Source organism: Malaclemys terrapin, chromosome 4 (genome assembly GCF_027887155.1).
Source record: "Malaclemys terrapin pileata isolate rMalTer1 chromosome 4, rMalTer1.hap1, whole genome shotgun sequence".
NCBI classification, from domain to species: domain Eukaryota; kingdom Metazoa; phylum Chordata; order Testudines; family Emydidae; genus Malaclemys; species Malaclemys terrapin.
The window spans coordinates 43657095-43677970 of NC_071508.1; the positions used below are offsets into that span (position 1 = coordinate 43657095).

At 45.1% G+C, this 20876-nt stretch overlaps 1 protein-coding gene across 1 annotated transcript in view; it reads left to right on the plus strand.

The window, feature by feature from the left end:
- Positions 1-6202: 6202 nt before the first annotated feature.
- Positions 6203-20876, plus strand: part of LOC128836122 (mucin-5B-like) — a 69921-nt gene continuing 55247 nt past the window's right edge. The window contains exons 1-8 of the mRNA XM_054026137.1: positions 6203-6284; positions 8263-8518; positions 10612-10726; positions 12525-12612; positions 17058-17200; positions 17681-17909; positions 18472-18597; positions 19642-19759. Of these exons, the coding sequence (XP_053882112.1) occupies positions 6203-6284; positions 8263-8518; positions 10612-10726; positions 12525-12612; positions 17058-17200; positions 17681-17909; positions 18472-18597; positions 19642-19759 (1157 nt within the window). The remainder of the gene's footprint in view (positions 6285-8262; positions 8519-10611; positions 10727-12524; positions 12613-17057; positions 17201-17680; positions 17910-18471; positions 18598-19641; positions 19760-20876) is intronic.

A 20876-nucleotide genomic window follows, 5' to 3' on the forward strand; every position in this document is an offset into this window, starting at 1 on the left:
CACAAGTTACAAGATACTTTATTGCTTAAATTTCGGTTTGCTGCAGCACTTATATAATCCATATAGGACTCCCCTTCCGCACAACTGAATGATATGAATGCAAGTGCTGAACTTAAGTACTGTGGTCCAAAGCAGCTGGAGATGGATGGTATTAATTCCCTCAGTTATTCAATAAGTATCAGCATAAGTGTGTCATCAACAAGTGTCTAGAAAAGGGAATGGGATGTGATTTATTCCTTCATTACTCCAGTTTTATGCCAACGAATCTCCAGTAAGGCATGGGTGAATCTGGCCCATAAAAGCATTTCCTCTGTATATGATAAAAAGTGGAGTTAATATTTACCTACTGTATTAACTAAAAACAATTGTCCTTCATTGGCAAATGATCCATGAAATATGCTGGGAAAAGGCCAAGATAATTGTACCTTTGCCAGGACATCTGTGGAAAGCAAGAATCTTAGATCAGCTGCCTCTTAGGCCAGGGGGCCCAATAAAGGGGAAAATTATTAATTCTAATATTGTTACAGAGACAAAAGTTATATGTTGAAAGCCTGCAGTGGCATTGGTTCTGTGCTCTGGGTTCAGCATACCCACAGGCTCCTTGTCGGTATGAAACAGCTTAGGAAAAGCTACTTCAATCCCTTATATCCATTCAAAATATCCCTATCATATCAGCATCCCTGAAATCGCTGCCCAGTGTGTGGATGCTTGTAGTGATTATTGAGAGTGTGGCAGAGCATCTTTCTGGAGAGGAGCTGGAAACGGAACATCCCGATCAGTTACTGGCAGCAAATGTTGCTCCCAGAAAATAGACAGAGAGGACCCGAGCACAGGTAAAAAAAGGACAAGATAGAGATAAAGGGGAAGAAGAGGGAGAAGGGTCTCCTTTTTGTTTGGGCAGTAAAAGCCTTCCAAATTGCTTCTGTTCTGTTCCCAGGAAAGGATGCCAGCTAACTTAAGCCAAACTTTTTTTGCTGAGTGCAGCAAAGGCGGGTGGCAGTGCTCACAGCTCTCTGATTCTCTACCCAGCCCTGTTCCCCAGAAGCAGTGTGGGGGTTTCTTTAACTTGTGCCAGCTGGCAATATTCCCCCAAGGGAACATTTACCAGATGGTGATTGCTGGAGCAAGTCACACACTAGCCACTCCTTCTGCCATCTCTGACATGCCCCCAGAACACCCCATGCCTGGGGACTTCAGGGAGGAAGCTGCAGTAATCAGCTCTGCTAGCTCTAACCATGCTGGGGGCTCCTCCACATTACGGGTATCCTCAACAAGGAGCTGCAGGAGGTTGCTGCTGCCTTTGCATTGCCTGAGCGATATAAAAGGAAAGGAGCAGGGCTGAGAATCTGGCCCCTTGAGCCTTCTTCCTTCCCTCACCTCACTGCAGCATGCCTGAGCAGCAACCATGGAGGCAATACCTGCCTACAGCACCATGCCAGGACTTTGCTACTCGGTCTTACTGGGGAGGATTCAGCTGAGTTCAGCATCCCTTCCTCACCCTTGGCCAAAGACACCTTTTTGATATTGCTCCTCCCAGTTTTTGTGAGCCACTGATTCTTGAACCGTCTCTCCTTGGTTTAACCACCCCTCCCTAATGTCATCACCACTAGTAGCAGCATGGCCGTCATGCATATGGAGATACCCAATTCTGGTTCACTCATTGTTTGACCAAAGCCTGAACCTGATTATTACAGTAGTACCCTATCGAACAAAGGGGAATTGGGATCATCTGAATATCAATGATTGCATATTCTCTTACTCTGATTTATCTACCGGGAATTCTGTGGTTTGACATCTTAAGTGTTCAGGTGGGCATGGAGTAGAAGAAGAGCTGTGATTAAAAGGAAAAGGGGCAGAAACCCAGAAGTTCCATCCTTGGTGCCATAAAGTCTAATGTCAGCTTTGTGCACCAGCCAAAATGGCAAAGGTTCAAGAACAGACTTTACCTCCCAAAGGGCTCTGGTTTAATTGTGACTGACAGACAATGGAGTTAATGGGGCACAGGCAGTGGGAAAGGGGTAATGTGAACCCATGTGTCATGTCCTGCACAATGTGCTCACCTGCTGGTGTGGGATTTCCTTAAAAGCAACAGCAGCAGCAAATCTTCATCTGGCAGAGATTTGCACCTGCACTTCTGTGAGTTACTCACTGAATGCCCGTAAACCTCTCAGGGAAACTGCAGTAAGAAATCAAAGAGCCAGAGCTAGGATGCTTAACTTTGTATATGCCCGAAAGTCTGGTAAAGCAGCAAGCAAACCATCCATAACATAGTACACAAGATCTTGTTCATTGCACACTGAACAAGAGGCTAATTCAGTGTTGTCAATGAGCCCCTATCTTGAGCTGTGGCTAAGGGGCATTAAATGAGGGTGAGGTCAAAATTAGTTTTAAATCATCTTTGTGCTCCCCCAATTCTAGAGTCGTTCTGGCTCAAGTCTTGGCCCAGAAAGACATTCTAGCAGCCAACTGTAAGGGAACCCATGCCATGCAGCGTCATCTCAGCAGCTGGGATTGGCTGGATGGGAGGGCAGCTAGCACAGGTGTTATTATGGTGGTTGAGGATATAGTCCAGTGAGCAGGTAAGCCAACTTTTAGGGCAGTTTTGTACCCGAAGAGTAGGGTAAATCAGCCCTAACATCAAGAAATCAAGCCCAAGAGTTAGTCACAGGAAATAACCTTGCACGATGAATAAGTGTGATAAGAAAGTTGCAATCCGTTTATGGAAAATTAGCAAAGGGAGAAAGTGGAAAGATTGTCAAAGTATAAATGATTAATTATTCATCCAGCTATAGGTATAATGTATGTTGATAGATAGAAAGAATGGTATAGATAGAATGATATTGATACAATGAATGGTATATATAGAATGAATGTTGGGAAAAAAAATCCAATTTAAAACCACTGTACCCTCTTTTATGTTTGAGATGAAAATTTCAGATTTTGAGCTCCCACAAAGTATTTGCTGCAGATTCTACAGCCTGGGGCACAGGTCACTTGCTGGTTTCAACTAGAGCAAATGGCGGATTCTCTGTAACTTGAAGTCTTTAAATCATGGTTTGAGGACTGCAGTAACTCAGCTAGAGGTTATGGGTCCATTACAGGAATGGGTGGGTGAGGTTCCGTGGCCTGAGTTGTGCAGGAGAGAAGACTAGATGATCACAACGGTCCCTTCTGACCTTAAAGCCTATGAGACTCCTTAGTAAAGCAGGAGGAATAATGGATTTTTCAGTTGGTTGGCATTTTGATAAATAATAAATATTGTTTTGGATCAAACCAAAACCAAATTTTTCAAAATTTTCAGCAAATTAGAAGTTAAAAAACTTAGTTTTAGGTTGAATGAAACATTTTGTTCAATCTGTAGCATTTCATTTTAATTGGGAGGTGTAAATGATTTTTAATTTTTGAAATAAAATTAAAGAAAATTTCAAAATGAAAAGTCATTTCAAATCAAAATGTTTTGCTTCAAAAGTGTTGAAAAGAAATTTCATTTTTTTCAAAAAATTGTTAGTTTTTTTGACTCAAACAATTCAATACTCAGTCACTAAATATTTCACGGTCATCAAACATGCATTTTTTTGTTCAAAAAATTTCTGTCAAACAAATTCACCCATATCTGCTCATTAGCACCTCAGCACTTCCATTTGCACATAAGTCAAGTATCACACACAGTCTTGAGTTCATTCAGAATAAAGTGACCCAGGCCTAGTGATGCTGAACAGCAGGGAAAACTCATAGACTCATAGACTTTAAGGTCAGAAGGGACCATTATGATCATCTGGTCTGACCCCCTGCATGCTGCAGACCACAAAACAGTCCCTACCCTTCCCTTGACTCTGCCGATGAAGTCCCCAAATCCTGTGTTTTAGTGACTTCAATTGGCAGAGAACCCTCTTGCTAGCGATCCCTGCCCCATGCTGCGGAGGAAGGCGAAAAACCTCCAGGGCCTCAGCCAATCTACCCTGGAGGAAAATTCCTTCCCGACCCCAAATATGGCGAAGAGTAAGACCCCGAGCATGTAGGCAAGAGTCTCCAGCCTGACCCTTGTTAACCATTATACTATTTACCTGCCATTGCTCGGTATTCCTCAGCTAATATGTTTTACCATTAAACCATTCCCTCCATAAACTTATCTAACTTAATCTCAAAACCAGATAGGTCCCTCGCCCCCACCGTTTCCCTCGGAAGGCCGTTCCAATATTTCACCCCTCTGACGGTCAGAAACCTTCGTCTAATTTCAAGCCTAAACTTCCCCACGGCCAGTTTATATCCATTTGTTCTCGTGTCCACATTAGTACTAAGCTGGAATAATTCCTCTCCCTCCCTTGTATTTATCCCTCTGATATATTTAAAGAGAGCAATCATATCCCCCCTCAGCCGTCGTTTTGTCAGACTAAACAACCCGAGCTCCTCTAGTCTCCTTTCATATGACAGGTTTTCCATTCCTCTGATCATCCTAGTGGCCCTTCTCTGCACCCGTTCCAATTTGAGTTCATCTTTTTTAAACATGGGAGACCAGAACTGCACACAGTACTCCAAATGAGGTCTCACCAGCGCCTTATACAACGGAAGCAGCACCTCCTTATCCTTACTAGATATACCTCGCCTAATGCATCCCAAGACCGCATTGGCTTTTTTCACCGCCACGTCACATTGTCGACTCATAGTCATCCTCCGGTCTACAAGAACCCCTAGGTCCTTCTCCTCTTCCGTTACTTCTAACCAATGCGTCCCCAGCTTGTAACTAAAATTGTTGTTAGTCATCCCTAAATGCATCACCTTACACTTTTCACTATTAAATTTCATCCTATTTCTGATACTCCAATTCACAAGCTCATTCAAGTCTCCCTGCAGAATATCCCTATCCTCCTCCGAATTGGCAACGCCTCCCACCTTCGTATCGTCCGCAAACTTTATCAGTCCACTCCTGCAATCGGTTCTGAGGTCAGTTATAAATAGATTAAATAAAATGGGTCCCAAAACCGAACCCTGAGGAACTCCACTGGTAACCTCCCTCCAACCTGACAGTTCACCCTTCAATACGACCCGCTGCAAACTGTTGCAAGAGAAATCACTGTCCATAGACAGTCACAAACATACAGGGTTCAAGAATGACTCTCCCCTTGGCTTAATGTTTTCGGGCCAGATTCTGATGCTCTTACTCACATTGAGAAGCACCTTACTCCATGAGTGGTCCCATTGACTCCAGCAAGCTACTCTTCAACCTAAGTAATGGGCCTTGATTTGAGGTGACTGGTGATGCAGATATATTTTTTGTCTCCGTCCTTCTAAGTAACCCCCTGCACAAGTGCATAGACCAGCTCATGATTGAGCTCTAATGGTATTTTGGTGGGCCTGTGTGAATTGGGCTTTTGAAATCTCAGAGCCTCACAATGAAAACCAACTCCAATGAACCAATGAATCCCAGCTTTATGGGAGTGAAGACTAAATCACCCTCCTCTCTCTGCAAAGCAAGGTTGAGCCACATTTATATGGTAGGGGTAAGAAGTTTGCATTCTCTGCACTAACATTGCACCTGTTCTGTGGAAAGTTGACTTTAGTGTCCAATGCAGTTAACCTGGCCCCTTTCATGAGCCATTTTGATTTCACTTTTTAAGGTCCACCACTCAGCTGTCAATATTTTTTTCTTTAAATAAGCCATTCCTTTATGCCTGACCCTACAGTATTTTTTCCTCTATTGCTCAGAAGTAGCCATCCAGCCAGCAGAGGGAGCATGTAATAATAACCAACAAACTAATCCTCAGGAAGAGCAATTCCACTAGTGTCTGAACAGAGGAGTAAGGGACTGAATCAGGGCCATGAGTGCTTGTGTCCCAATAAGTCACAATAAAAAGGAAAATGTTTGCTACAAAGGAAAAGACAAAACTGGAAGGGAAGAAAGAAACACCATTTTAAAGTATTTAAAAGGGGAATGGAAAAAGCTGCGGTGAATTCTCTCATGCCCTCCCACCCCCAAAATTAAGTACCACAAAAACACGTGGTTGTCTTTTCAGAAGGAAATGTGAATGCTCAGTCTTTTAAGCTAGAATCAGCGAGGGACTAATCAGTGAAGCTCCACCTTTCAGGGACCCTGCCATCAATGTTTTGTTCTCACGCCAAATTCCTGGACTATAAAACTGTGCCGATAAGCCAAGAAAAAGGCATTTCCCTGGAAGGATTTTCAAGTTACCTCTTCGTAGGTGTGATGGGGAAAAGAAAGGGAGGGCCACTATGGATATTCTGCCTAATTTGGAGTTATTGCGAGGGCAAATCACCAGTGCAGATAGGTAAGAAAAATCTCTGAAGTTATGTGCTTAGATATTTACCTCCATTAAGTAACAAATGCAAATGTCAAATTAAAATATACTCGGTTAGACTGAGATATATGTGCATGCTGTAAATAGCTTAGCACTGTGTACGTACACTGCAAATGAACCTCATTTAAGTAATTCACTGTTTTTCTTTGCGTTAAAAGGCAATTCATCAGCCATTCCACTGTTCCAAGATTAGTTGTTTAAAGAACAGATTTGCTGGACACAGTTTGTAATATAGAAAATGGTGACATTCTTTTAAATTGTTTGACTTTTATATAGTCTCTAGGGGAAATTTTTCTGCATGATGTCCCCTAGAGCTAATTGCCTGGTACCTGCACTGTAGTAGGAGTACTATTTTTTTCCCTACTGCACTGTTACCTTCTGATTCCTGGTTCTGAATGTCTCATAGCTTTCTGAGTTAATTTATTACACAAACAATTGATTGTGAATTCATGTAATGGCTGCTGCAGGGTTAGTATTTCTAGAAACTCCACACCAACAAATGAGTAAAACCTACTATTTTCCCTTGCCTCGTATGCAGAAAGGTGCTAATTTATTCTACTCTACTCAAGTGTTACAAACACCTATTACCAAATGCAATCTGGAAAGACATATTGGCACCTTAGTTTGTTTTATTGATGCATCTTATTTAAATAAAATATATTTTCAATGCACCCCTGCTGATTCCCAGTTAGGAATATTTCATAAAATTTCAGAGTTCACTGAGTATTTTAAGGGCTGATTTTGATGTGGTCCGTGGTGGATATTTCTAGGTTAATATTACTGAAGGCCATCACATCAACAAATCAGAAAAACCTTCCCATTTTCTCCTGCTATTCTGCCAGGTAGGCAAAATGAGAGGCTTAAAGCATATTGCAGCAAAGTGTAATTCCCATTAAAGGAGAATTACACCAGTTTTGTTTAGCTTTGCAGTCTGAGGTTGTTTCTGAGATGTAGTTTCATACATAGTCAAAGAAAGTTTTGATGTGTAACTTTAGCATATGCAATTGAAAACTCAAGGGGTTCAGTCCTGAGTGGCGGATGAAGCAAAGGTGTCTTTAAGCATCACAAATTGGCTGCATAGAGGCCAAGGTTGTGGCCCAAAGTTTTTTGAGATGGGACTGAGTTGTACTAGAAGTTGGAGGTCCATTTAAGGTACAGCAAAAGTTCATTTCTGGCATCCCTCTCAAAGAAGGGAAACGTCTATTGAGTCAATATTAGACACACCTCTGAATTTGAGTAACCTGTGAAATGAAGAGTAGTTTAGAAAAGTTTTTAATTACAACTGGCATTTCTGAGTCTACTGCTGGAGGCAGCCATCTTGCTGAAAAGTGATGTTATTTGTGGCACTTGTTGGATGAGAGCAGGGCCGGCTCTAACTTTTTTGCCCCAAGCAGCAAAAAAAAGTGCCGCCCCGCCGAGCCCCCCCCCCCCCCCCGCAGAGCACCGCGCCGCCGGAAACCCCCCCCGACCGCCGCCCCCCCCCCCGCCGAGCGCCGCGGTGCCGGAACCCCCCCCCCCGAGCACCGCGCAGCCGGAGCGCCGCGCCCCCGCCGAGCCCCGCACCGCCGGAGCGCCCCCCCCCGCGGATTGCTGCACTGCCCCCCCTGCCACCCCAATTGGCCGCCCCTTACCAGGTGCCGCCCCAAGCATGTGCTTGGTTGCCTGGTGCCTGGAGCCGGCCCTGGATGAGAGCCCAATAGAAGAGACTGCAAACCAGTTTCCAACCTGTTTAATACAGTTTAAGGGGAGGTTTACAGAGGCAGGAAGAGCACTTAGGTAGCTAACTCCAGCTGAAAGCCAAGGAGAGCTGGATGCCAAAGTGCCATGGATGTCTGAAAATCTCCCCCTTAAATCTTTAAAGTGCCACTTCAATGGCAGGTGCTAGGCACTGTATAAATAAAACCTTGCAATACACACTGATAACATTACCCCCCATCTCTTTCTACAGTCCAGCGCCCTGCAGTCACCAGGAGTGAATGTTCCACCTGGGGCAGTTTCCACTTTCAGACATTTGACCATGTTAAATTTGATTTCCCTGGAATCTGCCACTATGTTTTCGCCTCGCACTGCAATGACAGCTACCAGGACTTCAACATCCAAGTCAAGCGCAGCGACAAGAATGGATTTCCAGTCTGCTTCACTGCTACCATTGATGGAGTGCTTCTAGAGGTGAAAGAGTCAGGCATCACAGTGAATGGACATGAGTAAGTAAACATTTATTGTTCTCCCTGGACTAAGTTGTTTGTTCTAAGTACATTCTTGTATATTAGCAATGCATTAATAGCCCTTCTAGACTTGGCAAACTCATCAAAGAAAGGAATAAGACATTCAAAATAGCCCACATTATGCAATGCAACTGTATACCAGGTGAGAGAGTTTTCAACCTGCACTCAGCTGGTAGATCAGATTGTGCCACAAAGGATGAGGATTGACAGAGCTTGTACTGTAGTTTGTATCTGAGTTAGTGCAATTAAAGCCCTTCTGCCATTGAAAACTCTTAGAAAGTTATACAGGGACTGATCCTTTGAGGTGCTGAACAATTTCTGTGAGAGCATCTCAGCTGCCACTGACACTAATAGGAGATGAGGCACTCAGCACCTGGTAAGTGTTCCATCAGAGTTCATAGATGGTAAGGACAAAAGGGACCCTTATGGTAATCTATTTTGATTTTCTATATAACACATACACATTTCCAGCCAATGATTCCTGCATCGTGGGACTAGGGTGACCAAATGTCCCAATTTTATAGTGACAGTCCCAATATTCGGGCCTTTGTCTTCAGGGCAGGCTCCAGGCACCAGCCTGGCAAGCAGGTGCTTGGGGCGGCCACTCCGGAGGGGGTGGCACATCCAGCTATTTGGCGGCAATTCGGCGGATGGTCCCTCACTCCCGCTCGGAGCGAAGGACCTCCCGCCAAATTGCTGCCGCAGATCGCGATTGCGATCGCCGCTTTTTTTTTTTTTTTTTTTGGCTGCTTGGGGCGGACAAAACCCTGGAGCCAGCCCTGTTTGTCTTATATAGATGCCTAATACCCTCCACCCCCATCCCGATTTTTCATATTTACTTACAGACCCACATTTAGGTGATGATCAAAATAAGAACTAAAAGAATCTTCCACAACTAAAAGGTCAATCCAGAAACTGTTTTCTCCTATTTCAAATTATACAAATATACTGAAACACTGAAAAAGTGTACATGTGGGATTTAACCTTGAATGGTAACCTGAAATGAACTGGTAGCACTGTGTGGAGCATGGGGAAAGTATGATCCATGCATGAACCACTGCTAAATACAGTGAGAGCCACATGTAGAATTAGCTGAATTTTTTTTGAGTGATTTTTCAAGAGCAACTCCCTGTAAAGTGCATATTCCAGTACAGAGATATCAAGAGCAAAGGCAAGGGCTACACCTGGCAGAAACACTCACACCCTCCTGGTCAAGCAAAGATGGAAAAAGTACAATTGGCCATTGTTTCTGTCCAGACATCCAGAAGTAGTGGAACATAGGAAAGAGTCATTAGATTGCAAATCTTAGTGACAAAAGGCAGATGCATCTCGTCAATCAAAGGAGAAAAAATCTGCAATTTCTTCCAGTTATTTCTCCAACCAAACAACTTACCCTTCCTGTATTGCTAAATGGAATGGGGCCCCAGCATGGTCCTGGAATGTAAGAGAGGATTGCACTATGGAAAAGGTTGAGGAACCCCTGCTTTGACTTACATAGGCTGAGCATTAGCTGGCTATCCAAACTCCGTTCTTAGCCAGGCATAGGCAAAGCGAGAGACTATCATCTGGCTCAGATGCAAAAGCAATATAGATGGCACTGCAGGCCAAAGCAAATCCCATACCCCTTAAAGGCAGTGGAGAGAGAACAGGAACCTGTGGTATCTCACACGGGGGAGCCCCCAGGGCACACAAGCAACCCCCCACCCCAGTACTATGATCTGGCTCCTCTTACTGTCTTGATGGATCTGATCCTAGGCTGGTATCAATCAACATAGCTACACTGAAGTCAATAGAGTCAATCAGTTTACACCAGCTGAAGATGTGGCCCAGTATCAACAGGCTAATGGACAAAATACATTGCCTTGTGGATTAGGATTGGCAAAAGGGCATATTGGACAAGATAAAAGAATGCATTTTGCATAAATGGAGACCAACTCTAACTTTTACATGAACATACTTATACCTTTCATTGCTTCAATTTGACTTTTGTTTAATTTTTCAGTACCTCTGATGAGCAAATTTAATTTGGGCTCTATTTTATAGTTTGTTGTTTTTTCTGCTCTGTTTTTTAGGATTCCCCTTCCCTTCAGCTTGAAGAGCATTTTGATTGAAGACACCTGTACTTACTTCCAAGTCACATCCACGCTTGGCCTGACTCTCAAGTGGAACTGGGCTGACACTCTCTTAGTATGAAGATCCAGTTAGTTGGTTATTTTAGTGAATTTTAGTGTTGCTGAAAGGTGCTGGGTTGACAGCCCTAGAGACTGTGGTTCTCTAATTATCCACTTAATGGGTGCTTCAGAGATTTTTATTCCCTGCATCACAATTCAGAGAGTTAAAGAAGGGAATAGAGAAGATAGAAAAAGATTGAAAAGTTGCTCATGTGGCTAGAAGGCCAGCTTGGTATCCATATGGGAAAAGGTTCTACAGTCACATGGTAGTTCAAATTCTGATTTAGTCTGCTATTTGCCCCAGCCAGCAAGACATAGAAGTGCTATGAAGTTTGCCTTTCAATCCAGTGGTGAAGAGGATAAGCCAATAGGAGTCACTATCAAGTGGCCAGGAGCTCATTCTCACCAGGTTTCCGCTGTTCCATGAACACTTAGCATCCTGTCTAGAGTGGGGCTGTAGTGCCTGATATGAGGAGGGAAGAAGCTGTCGTACCATAGGATTCTTGTATTATTGGTCTAGCTGTGTAATATATTGCAATTAGCTGGTAGAAATAGCAATTGTTAACTATTTTTCCCTTTGAATTTGGCCTGTTTCCTATGAGGTTCTATTACAGGTTTATTACTAAACAGTAATGTTGCAAATTTGCCAAACATATATTTACATCTTTTAAACCACTCACTTGTATTTGCAAGTTTACGTACACTTTGTAATCTGATTTCCCCCCCTTCTGTTGGGGGAATCACCTTCCCTCCTTCATTTGATATAGCTGAGTTTATCTAAACATTTTCTAATTGGAGGAGCTTGGGTAAAGTACTCCTAATTATTTTCCTGGCTTGATCTTCATTCAATAGGTGTTTCATGAGCATTGTTTATGCTCAGTAATTCTCAGGATTTGGTCATCCCTTTTTCTAATTAGGCTGTAAGTATATATGTCCTTATTCAGCTTTTTATTGAGGTAACTCTCCACTGAAATCAATGGGAATATCCCCGAAGAAAACTGAAGTCCAAATAGTAACTATAGATAGTCCAGATTTACACCATGTGACTGAGAGCAGAATGTGCCCCTTCTAGTAAAGACCTCTGAATTTGGGCCACAGAGTGGATAATGAGAAAGGACTTGTTAAAACCAAACATATATAATGAAGAAAGCAACATTTTATATTTAACTGAATCTTCATACTTTAATGGTATTGAAGCAAATGATGTACATTAAATAATGTTCTAAAGAAATTAATAGATAAATACTAAAGGAATGTAGCTTAGCTGTTTGTTTAGCGAGTTTCCTTTTGTTTGGACATACCATTCAATGTTTTCACATGACAGAAGAAATTTGACACCTTAGTGCTTTTGATGATAGAGGTATATAAAATCATGAGTGATGTGGAGAAAGTAGATAAGGAAAAGTTATGTACTTATTCTCATGATACAAGAAGTAGGGGCCACCAAATGAAATTAATGGGCAGCAGGTTTAAAACAAATAAAAGGAAGTTCTTCTTCACAAGGCGCACAGTCAATTTATGGAACTCCTTGCCTGAGGAGGTTGTGAAGGCTAGGACTATAACCGCGTTTAAAAGAGAACTGGATAAATTCATGGAGGTTAAGTCCATTAATGGCTATTAGCCAAGGTGGGTAAGGAATGGTGTCCCTGGGCAGGAAAGAGATCACTTGATCATTACCTGTTAGGTTCACTCCCTCTGGGGCACCTGGCATTGGCCACTGTCAGTAGACAGGATACTGGGCTAGATGGACCTTTGGTCTGACCCAGTATGGCCATTCTTATGTTCTTGTCTTCCTGTTTGTTTTTATTTTGTAGCTGGACTTGGAAGATACATACAAGGGGAAAACATGTGGTCTGTGTGGGAACTATGATGGCAATGAGGAGAATGATTTGCATTTGAATGGTAGGAATTGGATATTATATGTTCCTTAGAGTTTTATGAAGCATGACACAAAACCTAAAAAACATTTTCATCTGATTTGCTGAAAGGTACCCTGATATACACATTTTGACAAACCTAGGGTGAATTTTGAGAAACCTAAAGCTGATTCATGATTCTCAGGGGGGTTGCAAACCTGAAAAGATTCACACAAGCCCCATTGAACCAAAGTTAATTGCAGACCTCTCATATTGTACCGCTACCATATTTAGGGTTGCTAACTTTCTAATTGCACAAAACTGAACACCCTAGCCCCACCCCTTCCCACTTACTACATTCCCCCTCCCTTGGTGGCTCGCTCTCCGCACCCTCACTCACTTTCACTGCGCTGGGTCAGGGGTTTGGGATGTGGGAGGGGGTGAGGGATCTAACTAGTGGTGCGGGCTCAGGGGTGGGGCCAGAAATGAGAGCTTCAGGGTGTGGGAGAGGGCTCTGGGCTGGGGCAGGGAGTTGGAGTGTCGGAGGGGGTAAGAGCTCCAGCTGGGGGTGCAGGCTCTGGGGTGGGGCTAGGGATGAGGGGTTTGGGGTGTAGGAGGGGGCTCCAGGCTGGGGGATGGGGCCGAGGGATTCAGAATGTGGGGAGGGGCTGTGGGTTGAGGCAGGGGGTTGGGATGCAGGGGGGTGAGGGCTTCGGCTGGGGGTGCAGGCTCTGGGGTGGGGCTGGGGATGAGGGGTTTGGGGTGCAGGAGGGGGCTCCAGGTTTTGGGGGGCTCAGGGCTGTGGCAGGGGGTTGGGGCTCGGGGTCAGGGCATGGGCTTACCTCAGGCGGCTCCCAGTCAGTAGTGCAGTGGGGCTAAGGCAGGCTCCCTGACTGTCTGGCTCCGTGCTGCACCCTGGAAATGACCAGCAGCAGGTCCGGCTCCTAGGTAGGGTAGCCAGGAGGCTCCGCGCACTGCTCTCGCCTGCAGGCACTGCCCTCTCCCCCCAGCTCCCATTGGCTGTGGTTCCTGGCCAATAGGAGTGTGAAGCCGGTGCTCGGAGCGGGGGTAGCACGCGGAGCCCTGTGTCTCCCTCCCCCCGCCTAGGAGACGGACCTGCTGGCTGCTTCCAGGGTGCAGCGCGGTGCCAGGACAGGTAGGAACTAGCCTGCCTTAGACCCGTAGCACTGCCAACCGGACTTTTAATGGCCCAGTCGGTGGTGCTGACCAGAGCCGCCAGGGTCCCTTTTCGACCAGATTTCTGGTTGAAAACCAGATGTCTGGCAACCCTAAATATGTCCCCTTGATAGTAATAGGTTCTAAGGTAGTTGCACTTTCATAGTAGGGGTGGGTAGATGTTCCCTCCATGACAGGTCTTCACATTTTCATCCTCTTACAGTTAGGAACCAGTGTGATTTTGCATTTGTATATTGTTAAAAATAATCAACAATGATCCGTACTTTCCAGAAACTTCAGGGAGCTCAGGATAATGTTTACAAAAACCATAGTGCAAGCCACTGGCAGCTTCAAATATTCCACTGTGCTGGAAAGAGGCCAATGCAACCCTCAACTCTGGCCACCAGGCTCCCTCTGCTTCTGAAAATGGAGGGGAGCCTGCACTCCTGGATCAGTGCTGAAGGGGAGCAGCAGGGGGAATGTCCTCCTGCATCGGGCTCCCCTCCTGGATGTTCCTCAGGTTTGGACTTTGCAGGTGGAGTTCCCAGGAGGATTCTTTTCCCTGCCAATATCTGTGCAGGAAGCAAATAGAGTATTCATTAACTTAAACATCATGCCCTGTGGTAATTCCAGGGGCACACAGTGATTGGGGAAGCCCCTTGCAGTATGGCTCCTGCAGGAGCCAGGCTATCTGAGGCCTGCAGCTACTCATGGGACTGAACAGCACTGAAGAGGCAAGGGTACGGTTGCCAACCCTCCCAGTTTCTCCGGGAGTCTCCTGGAATCGGGCTCTGTCTCCCAGAGGCTACCAAAGCCAAACCAGGAGATTTTAGGCTGCTAAAAGTCCGGCTGCGCAGCAGGGCTAAGGCAGACTTTGCCTGGTCTGGCTCCACACTACTCCCGGAAGCGGCCGGCACATCCCTGCAGCCCCTGAAGGAGTGGGGTAGGGAGCTATGCGCTCTGCCTCTACCCTGAGCACTGACTCCGCAGCTCACATTGGTTGATAACTGTGGCCAATGGTAGCTGCAGAGGTGGGGTGCCCACAGGCAGGGGGAGTGCGCGGAGCCTCCTGGGACTCCCCCCAGGGGCTGCAGGGATGTGCCAGCTGCTTCCGGGAGTGGCTCAGGGCTAGGGCAGGCAGGGAGCCTGCCTTAGTCCTGCTGCGCCGCCAACTGGGAGCTGCCCGAGTTAAGCACCGCCCAGCTGGAGCCTACACTAGGGTTACCATTTGTCCGGATTTACCCGGACATGTCCTCCTTTTTGTGCTAAAAATAGCGTCCGGGGGGAATTTGTAAAGCACTCACAATGTCCGGGATTTCCCCCCTCCCCCTGCAGAGCAGAGCGAGCGGCTGGGAGGGCTGCAGGGAAGTCCCGGGCTGGACTCAGGAGCAGCTGTAGAGGAGCCAGATCCGCCCTGCATTCTGAGCCAGCAGCTCCCTTGCAGCCCAGTCCGGCAGCACTGTGCAGGGCCAGGGACCGGGTTTTGTTGTGCAGGGCCAGGGACCGGGTTTTGTTGTGCTGGGGAGCTCAGCCACGTGTCCGGCTCGGCTGCACAGAGCCCAACACCCTGTTCTGAGCAGCAGGGTAAGGAGGTCAGGGGGCAGGAAGGTTCTGGAGGTGGCAGTCAAGAAACGGGGGGGGGGCTTTTTGGGGGGAGTGGAGAAAGTTTTGGGCTGTCAGGGTACAGGTAGGGGGTAGGGTCCTGGGGGGCAGTTGGGGGGGGTCTTAGGAGGGGGCAGTTAGGGGACAAGGAACAGGGAGTCTTAGGTAGGGGGTGGGGTTCTGGAGGGCAGTTAGGAGCAGGGGTCCCAGGAGGGGGCAGTCAGGGGACAAGGAGCAGGGGGGGAGTGTTTGGGAGTTCTGGGGGGGGCTGTCAGGTGGCAGGGGTGGGGAGATGGATCGGAGCAGTCAGGGGACAGGGAGCAGAGGGGTTTAGATGGGTTGGGAGTTCTGGGGGGGGGGCTGTCAGGGGGTGGGGAGTGGTTGGATGGGGCGTGGGAGTCCCAGGGGTCTGTCTGGGGGTGGGGGTGTGGATAAGGGTTGGGGCAGTCAGGGGACAAGAGGCAGGGAGGCTTAGATAGGGAGTGGAGTCCTGGGGGGCAGTTAGGGGCAGGGGTCCCAGGAGGGGGCAGTCAGGGGACAAGGAACGGGGGGAGGGTTGGGGGTTCTGGGGGGCGGGAAGTGGGAGGGGCAGGGGCGGGGCTAGGGCGGGGCTCCTCCCATCCTCTTTTTTTCTTGCTGAAATATGGTAACCCTAGCCTACACCCCTCACCACCTACTGCACCCCAATTCCCTGCCCCAGCCCAGTGAAAGTGAGTGAGGGGAGGGGGGATGGAGTGGGTGGGGCAGGGGACAGGGCAAGGGTGTTTGGGTTTGTGTGATTAGACAGTTGGCGACCCTAGTCAATGCCCCCTCTGTGGTAGCACTGTGCCTCCATTGGATCCTGCATGTTTTGGGGATAGAACACACCAATCTCTTTCCATGGGAAGGGAACATTCCCCTCCCCATGACTGGAGGAATTCAACGGAAACTCTGAGCTGAAACTGGGTGTTACCTAGATACAAAGCCAGAGTGGTTGAGCAAAATATTTATTGTCATAGCATGGCCCTCCAAGCCATTTTTAATTAGGAAATAAAGGGTTATGTCCAAACAACATTACTTTAAAATCCATTCTGGACCCACACTGCATGTTGCCAACATCGGCAGTGCTCACAGCCTGGATCAGCCAAAAACTTGTGCTGCTGATAGCTCCTGGGTACATGAGAAATGTGAGGATTTCAACTGCACTCAGCCCCTGCAAAGGGGAGAAATGAAAGGAACACTACGTGTACCCTTTACCATTCTTACATAACCCTACCAGGCCAATGTAGGGGACTTCAGGATTCTGGGTAACAATTTCAATAGCACCTAAATTCTATATTCAGAATTGACTTAGGAGCCTACAGACAAAATGTTCAATGGGACTTAGGCTCCTAAGCCACTTAGGTACTTTTGACAGATTTACCATCTAGCTCAAATAAGCACTTAAACAGTTGAAACCCCTTAAAACTGATGACCTCTAAGTGAAAGGTCAAAGTTCACTTTTTTAAAAAAGACTCATCAATTCCTAATAAAAGTGTTCCTTATTTCAGGATTCTAACTCAATAGGAATGATGTAAGTCTGTCAATCACTATGTTTCAGATGTATGGGTTATATTAAATAATTTGGGTAAAGAACATGTTGCCCTAGAGCACAATAATTAAATGTGTCTTCACAATACAGAAGCAGAGCTGAAGATTTGATTGGTATTCAGGATGTACTTGGGAATTTTCCAGGTTATAAACTACTCCCGAGGCAGTTTGGAAACCTTCACAAAGTAGAGGAGCCCTCAGAAAAGTGCCCTGATGTAGCTGAAGATGAAGATGCCAAAAACCATAAAAGTCGCTCTCCTCAACAAAAAAATAAATGTAGTAAATATGTAAGTGTGTGCAGTCGGTGGCACAGTAAGTATAAACCTTCCTGAAATACAATAAAGTACAATTCCAGAAGTTATCTTGAGGCAAATATTATATAAACAATGTTCAAAGAATTAAAATTCTTCAGGTATCCAACCATGAATCAGAGCCCAAAATGAAGCTGTAGTTTTAAGAATCTGCTATTATAGCATTACAGAGGTTTATAGTGGAACAATGCACATGAGTGAGTTACAGCCGCCAATCCAAGAAGAACAGCAAATGAGCACATCAGATGTCTGGCAGGCCTTTTCTGTGGGCTTAGTGATCATGGGACAGATCCTCAGCTGGTGTAAATCAGAGTTCACTGAAGCTAGATGATCTGATGGTCCCTTCTGGCCTTAAACTCTCGGACTCTGTAAGTCAATGGAGCTTTGCCAATTTATATTGGCTGAGGATCAGGCCCCAAGATAAGATGTGGATTATTCCTTTTTCTTTCATTACAGAAATCAAAATGCAAGAAACTCCTAGCCCATCTTGGGAACTGTTCCAGAGTGGTTGCTTTTGATGACTATGTAGCCACCTGCACCGGAGACATGTGCATCTGTGCAAAGAATTCTTCTTCTGATTCTGCTTTGGTTTCCAGCTGCATATGCAGCACCCTTAGCCAGTATTCCCGAGACTGCGTCCTGAATGGGGGAATCCCTGGGAAATGGAGAACCAAAGATCTTTGTTGTAAGTAACTATAGAATTTGAATTCTGTAACCAATTCAGTTGACATCTAAGAATAATTTATATATCCTTAGCAGTATTTATCAGAGAAGATAACTGCAGTGTTCCTTTTAATGTGTTTTATAAGGGCTTCTGAAATTAGGTGCTTTCATAAAATTCTCTGTTTTGAATGATTATTCCAAGAATTGAATACGTTAAATAAAGATTAATAATGAAAGTATTTAGTGCAAGCTTCTGAGTGTGTGTGATGATCATCTGCCTGACAGGGCATGTTACAACAGTGACTACTTCAGTTTGAGAGTGAGTAAACAGTGAACTATTAGTGTAAATAACGTTATAATCTATAATGCCTGCCAATTTAAAAACTGCAAGAGCTGTTGGCTTATAAAACCAAAGTAACCATAAACGTAACTGGTTCCTAAAGTGGATAAAATTACACTAATGCTCTGGATAGAACATTTTATAATCAAGATTGTTAGTTTCCTTTGGAAAATGATTATATGCATTTAGAGCATTGATTTACCCTCTACATTACCCTCTACAAATGCTTCATTTGGGTTTGCAGTCCAGGAATGTCCAAACAACCTGGAATATATGGAATGTGGAAACCCCTGTGCCGACACATGCGCCAATCCAGAGAGGAGCAAGATCTGTAAAGCCCCATGTACTGATGGTTGCTTCTGCCCTGCTGGTAAAGTAGCATCCTTCTTATAACAGGCCATGCTCATCAAGGGACTAATGGGGAGATACCTTTTGTTGTTCAGTGAGAGGCATTCTTCTTCATTAAAATGTGAACATACTTAAATAAAACTGTAGACAGAATTTTACATTCCTTTGTCTGGAAAACTGGCAAGTAGACAGATACTAGTTTGTGTCTTACAAGGATGTGTCTTGCATGGATTGTCCCGGGCAGTCATGGAATATCCAGTATTGACCCACGACTAGGGAAGAATGAACAGTTTCTTATAGCAGAAGAATGGATTAATGTAAAGACTGGTTTGAATTACATCTCTTTCTCCTGGCTGAAGCCAGACCTCTAAAGGGTCAGGATCATGACAATGGAAAGGAAGACAGGAGGGTCACTGGTGTAGAAACAGAGAAAAAGGCACAGGTCTGGTTGGGGAAGGATCAGGGAAGGAGAAGCTGTCTCGATGGGGAGAATATAGGCAGAGAAATGTTGTGTGAGCCTGGATGGATGGTCAGGCACCTCCATGGTTTCAATTAAGTTTTCGATATGTGTCCAAATCACTGGGAACTTGCTCTTGCTGAAGTCAAATACAAAAAAATGTGTGTGCAGATGCAGGCTTGCACATAGATAAATGGAGGCTGTGTTGCAGCCCTGAAGTTCCTTTTTTATTTCTGAACTAGTATTAGAAATGGATGGAGACTGTATCATAATCTTGCATTTGGCCCTTTACAATAGTGCCACACATGATGTCACTTTTCAGCAAGGTGACAATAGACAACCCCATGGGATCAGAAATGCACATTGCAATTAAAACCATCTGCACTTTAGCCATGGTGAGAAATGTCTCCTATCAACTAACAGATGAACTTTCAGAATGCTGCAGACAATGAGCAAAAAGACATGATTTTCCTATAAAACATATAATTCCCCCCAAGCCAAACATGCAGAAATGTCCAAGTATGATCCACTGTGTTTTCTTATTTTCTGAATTTTCTTCAGTGTCCTTCCTACCTTAAGAAATATTAATTAGCCAGTGTTTCTGAACAGGGACTATTCTCGATGACATGAATGGCAACAAATGCATCCCCACTAACAGCTGTCCATGCATGTTTCAAGGCAAAGTCTATGCAACTGGAGGGTCCTACTCCACTCCTTCTCAAAACTGGTATTGTTACAAGCCTAATTATATTAATGTAGCAGATGCATTTATTAGAAAGCATTGATGAGTTAAATGTCATTGTCTCCACACCCCGGTCCTAATATTTGTCTTAACTAAAGATAGTATTGACACAAAACTTAAGATCTGATCACCACCAGACTCTAGAGAAGGTCAGAGTGAGATCTGAACATCATGTAGTTAGTTGGGAGTCCTTTGCTGATACTGAACCTGAGACTTCAGAAGCTGCAAGCATGAGCCTCTCCTGTCTGAGATAAAGGATCAGGTCTAGTTAGCTTGGAGGCATTAGCTGACTCAAACTTCTACGTGGTCTAGTCACTATGGGGGGACGGTTACACTGTGTTAGTGTGGGTTGCATTCACAGTTAGTTCCTATAGAAATAATGGTCTGCTTCAAAGCCCTGGATCTAAACCCCCCTCAATGTTGAGAATGTGTCGATCTGGGTCCAAACTTTGCAGCTTGAGCCCATCTCTAGTCTTCACCTATAAAAGGTTTTCACTGAAGAGACCTGTCATGTATGCTGTTTGCCAGTTTTCATTTTACTCTTCTATTCATCGTTCTAGTGTCCATTGAGAAGCTCAACAAACAAGCTTGCTCTTCCTGCTGGCCTTGTCTTTTCCTGTTTGCAAAATTTCCCTAGTTCCTCATGAAGTCCAAGCAATATGCCCATGTTTCGCTGTTTTCCTCATATGTGCATTGCTCTAAGAATGAAGATTCCCTGTTAGCTTGAGTTCTCCATACCTGCTGAACAGCTGCATCTGCAGCACAAAGTGGTGTAGGCCCTGCATACAGACTCATTTATGTTCTCTGCAACACTGGGGAGAAAGCTATTGATTTAGAATCTGTAAGATATTTCTCAACTAATTATAACATCCTGGGTTTTGAAATAGTGTCCCTTTCAAGGGCCTGAGTCAAAGCCCATTGAATTACAGGAATCAAAGCAATGTTGGGCTGGAAGGGACCTCAAGAGGTCATCTAGTCCATCCTTGTGCACAGAGGCAGGACCATGTATACCTAGATCATCCCGGGCAGGTGTTTGTCTAACCTGTTCTTAAAAGCCTCCAATGGTAGCAATTCCACAACCTCCCTGGGTAACCTATTCTGC